Here is a 4,335-nt window from a genome sequence, read left to right on the forward strand (position 1 = left end):
CACACACACACACACACACACACTGGGTCGCTGAGCCTTGAGGTGCAGTTTCTGTGGTAATGTGCTTTAGATTGGGGCTGTGTGTGCAGAGATGATGGGCTGGGTAACAGATGGACAGGAGTCTATTCCCTCAGCAACCAGCCTTCTGCTTGCTTCGCAGCCCCGCCAACTCCACAATCCTCATCCATCTTCTGCGCTCGCAGATTCCCCGCCCCAAACTCCTCCGACATCCCAATTCCATCTCGACTGATTCTCACGGTGCCGTTGTGTTGCTCAACTCACTCACGGCTCCATCATAGTCCCTTCTCACCTCTCCTTGACCTCCTCATCTGTTACTCCTGGTGATAAAAGGACTCGTTTGCCAATCCCCCCCAAATCCTAATCCCACAAATTTTCACTTGTTTAAGTGACGGCCTGAGCAGAAGCCAGCCTCCATTTCTTCAATCTAATCCAGCTGTGCTGGGCCGACGGCCAATGCTCAGATCCCGTGCGAACAGCCGCACGCTGCAACTTAAGCCCAAAACTTGCCGGAGCGAAGTGTTAGATAGGTTTCCCTCTGAGGAGACAGTCAACAATGGACTAACACCCCTTGCTCTGGCCAGGAAGTGGAATGATTACAGCAAGCTGCAAGGCTATGATGGCCCTGAGCTAACATGTCCCCCCACCCTCCTTCGCAGGCCTGCTTATGTTATGCTCGGGTGCACTCAGAGGGGACTATAAAAAGAACAGCTCCTCTGCAGCCTGATGTGCAGGCAGGGTGTGGCGTCACATCCACAGCTGACAGAGCAGTGAAACTGGACGTGACGGCTGAGAACAAGTGGGAAAAGACTGTGTGTGTAGGGATGTGTGTAGACACGTWTTTGCTACATCATGGGGACCATTTTGCAGACAAACACAACCTTGTGGGGACCCAATGCTCCTTATGGAGACCAAAGCCTGATCTTCAAAGTACGGATGCCGATTTTGGATGGGGGGGGGGTTAGGTTTAGGGTAAAGGATCAGGGTTATGCTATAGAAATAACCGGTAAATTAATGGAAGTTAATGCAAAGTCCCCAAGAGGATACAAGAACAAACGTGTGTGTGTGTCTGTGTTTTACCTCTGATAATGGCCAGCTTTGCAGTGACAGAGACCTCTCCTTCGCTGTTGCGTGCCACGCACTCYTAGACGTTCTCATCTCGGGGTGCTCTGAGCGGCTGGATCCTCAGCACAGCACCGGCACCTTCATCAAACTCTATGGTCTGAGGAGCCACAAAACGTACAGAGCACAGCACATTAGATACAGCAGCGCAAACAGTTACCTCCTAAAAACACAACAGTGAACTTTTATGTTGGTTTACGTCAGCAGCTTTGTARAGTCTACATTCTCAGCATTACATGTACAGTAAAGGTAGCAAACCTCTCTAAAACTTGCACGAAACACCTCACCTGTGCAGACACGGTACTTACCAACATGTYCGGTTGAGCAGGGGCCCCTGCTTGAAATGCAATGTCTTTAAGAGTTAGATCACATTACTGCATCACTTTACAGTCAGACCTCTACTGAGCTGGAAACAGGAGAAATAAATCTCCCTCAGTTTGCTTTGTTTGTAGCTTTGAGCTAACTAACAATTGTGCACTCGGTGCAAATTAGGAAGATTGGATTTTCCTGTGCGAGTTTTGTGCAAACTCTCTGCAGGTTTCAACAATATTTTAATCACTTTTTTAAAACAGTTTGGCTCTAACACGTCTTCTCGCTCCAAGGTTAGCYGAGAAAATTGATGTTCCCATCATTAATCTGTCACGCTCCAGCCACGGAGTCATTAGTTTATGTTAGTAGCTGGATTACACGGGCTAGCCTGCCTCATATCAAAGCACAAAATAATTCATTTATCACTACCTGGAAAAGGCTCTAATTACCATGTTATAGGCCTATCTGTGCAAACCTCACACAGACGGGAAGACGCTGTGGAAGAATGAGGAATAATAATATTAAAGGCCAGAAAAATCCACAACGTGCTTTTATCGCACATTGCCAAAAAGTGAAGGCAGARGYTGATATTTTTGTCTGACAAATCAGACCTCAAATTGTGTGTTTTTATATTAGAAAAGAGGTTGTCTTATTTTACTGTGCAACCATTTTTTTCCCAATGGCAGCACCTCATGTGTTATACTTGTGTCCAAAATCAGGGGCTGCATCCTTCAAAGCATCCTGGTCAACGTATGCTGGGGCCGAAGTTAACCACCAAGACTAGAAATGAGTGTCTGTGAATTTTCAGCTTTATTCCCACCCTTACCCCAGTGTCCACTCAGTCCACTGGAGGCAGCTGACAGACTGTAGACCGGCACAGGAACTGATCAATGGCCCAAATCTTAGGTTTGGGAAAGCTCTCATCGCCCGGACAAGGAAAACTTTAAGTAAACTGGTTGGATTTCCAACTGGGCACAACCCGCTCACCCGCCACAAAATGGTGATGGGACTCTATGATAGTGGTCTGTGTGATGCCTGTGGCATTGAGCTAGATGCCGCTTTGCACTACTTAGGCCACTGCCTGGCTCTGAGCAGTCAAAGAAAAATTATTATTGGGGGCCCCTTTATGGATCCCGAGAAGCTCAAAACACTGAGTGTTTCTAACCTTYTGTCCTTCATCCGAGGGACGCGAAGGTTTGATTAACGTTCAGTGTCCTTTTGGGAGAGCAATGGGCCCACTTACAAGGTCCCCGCTCATATGGGTACATAATCCATCCTCACTCACTAAACCATACCATACCTCAGTGTATGCCCTGTCTTCTAGCAACCATGATGGAGGTAAACAGAAGCAATGACAAATGAAAATAGCAAAATATTAATATTATAATTAACAAAATTAACTCAGTGGCAATTCATGAAAATCTAAGGGACCTGCCATACAAGTTTATTTACGATAATTTAAAAACATGATAATGTTATAAACATTACTCAAATAAAAAAGGCCAAAAAACACAACTGCTTTAAACTTTCCTTTTTTCTACTGCCAGATTGTAATCAAAAACTGTACTCCTGTCTCACTTCATGTATCACTTTGTCATCCATTTCAAGCAAAACAGTTCTTCTGGTTGGCCCACAATGCATCTTGGGATACGGGGGGCTGAGAGGGATACATCGGACCCATCTCTCAAATCGAGGGGAAAGGAGGACGCAGTTGTGAACCGCAATTGTTGGAGCCTTCGAATTTGGACAGCCTTCCGTGCATCGCTGTGACATAATCAGCCTTCAGAGTCAACCTTTGAGGGATGCAGTCCTGAATTTGGACTCAGCCCTTGTTTGAAATGTTGCTGCATTTTTAAAATCCTTTTTCCCCAGAAGACTAGGTCTGTTCTGACAAGTAAGCTGAAGCAAAAAAAAAAAAAAAAACTTTAGAGAGAAAAGCATCTGCTCACGTTTTGACTGAGGTTTATGCTAAATTATCCAGAAGGCAGGTTTTTATGAGAGTTTGTTAAATTGCGGCGTAAACACGTGAAAGTGAAGAAAAACGAGCAGGCAACAGAAACACCTGAGGTTTGTTTGGTTTACGTGGGAGAAATAAACTTACTGTACTTTAGATTTTAAACTGTTCAGATCTGCTTCATGCAAAATGCATAACTCATCCAGAGGAGGCACCAGACAGATGGTTTTTATGCTTACACAGCTAATAAATTGGAAGATATATTCATATTGAATGAATAAACATGGTAGTTTTTTTTAAACATTTTACTGTAGCAGCGGTGTGTTATAAATATTAAAAAACAAAATCCTTAAAATTTGATATTAAAAGTAAAAAAGATTTCTCATTTAGACGCTGAAACTAAAACTCTACAGCCTCGCGCCAATAATAATTACTGTGAATAATCACATCTCTACTGTGTGAGTGAAACATTGTGCACTGTGACAACCACCTCGATACGCTGGGAGTTGACCTTCTTGCCCTTTTTGTTCCAGTAGACGACAGGCTTGGGGTTGCCGATGGCCTGACACACAAATGATGCCACCCCCCCTGACACTCCGATCTGGTCTGTGGGAATCTTGGTGAATCTTGGGGAGGCTGGAAAGAAGACAGCAGGAGAGAGAGACAAGCGTGAAAACGGACATCTGTATACTTAGAAGACATCCGGCAGCGGCAGCTGAAGCGACCCCCTGCTGACCACGCCCCATTTCACCGTCAGTGACCGGTCAGGCTGACTCGTGTCCTGATGGCTGCATCGTTCTGCTTACTTCCTGGGTATCATCTAGAGGACACACTGAAGGACTTCCTGTGGGTCATAAATAAAAGATGGGACTGGGGCTTTAGAGGAACATCTCTCTCTCTCTCTCTCTCTCTCTCTCTCTCTCTCTCTCTCT

The 4,335-nt window shown here is 45.2% G+C and overlaps 1 protein-coding gene across 1 annotated transcript in view; it reads right to left on the minus strand.

Annotated features, from left to right (window-relative positions):
- Nucleotides 1-1,098: 1,098 nt before the first annotated feature.
- The window catches only part of LOC106536609 (receptor-type tyrosine-protein phosphatase S-like), a gene marked incomplete at its 3' end in the record, with an annotated part of 15,445 nt that continues 12,208 nt past the window's right edge, over nt 1,099-4,335 (minus strand). Inside the window, 2 exon segments of the mRNA XM_014033919.1 lie at nt 1,099-1,240; nt 3,894-4,039. Coding sequence (XP_013889373.1) covers nt 1,099-1,240; nt 3,894-4,039 — 288 coding nt within the window.

The sequence above is a fragment of the Austrofundulus limnaeus genome, unplaced genomic scaffold (assembly GCF_001266775.1).
Source record: "Austrofundulus limnaeus strain Quisiro unplaced genomic scaffold, Austrofundulus_limnaeus-1.0 Scaffold1895, whole genome shotgun sequence".
Classification (NCBI taxonomy): Eukaryota; Metazoa; Chordata; class Actinopteri; order Cyprinodontiformes; family Rivulidae; genus Austrofundulus; species Austrofundulus limnaeus.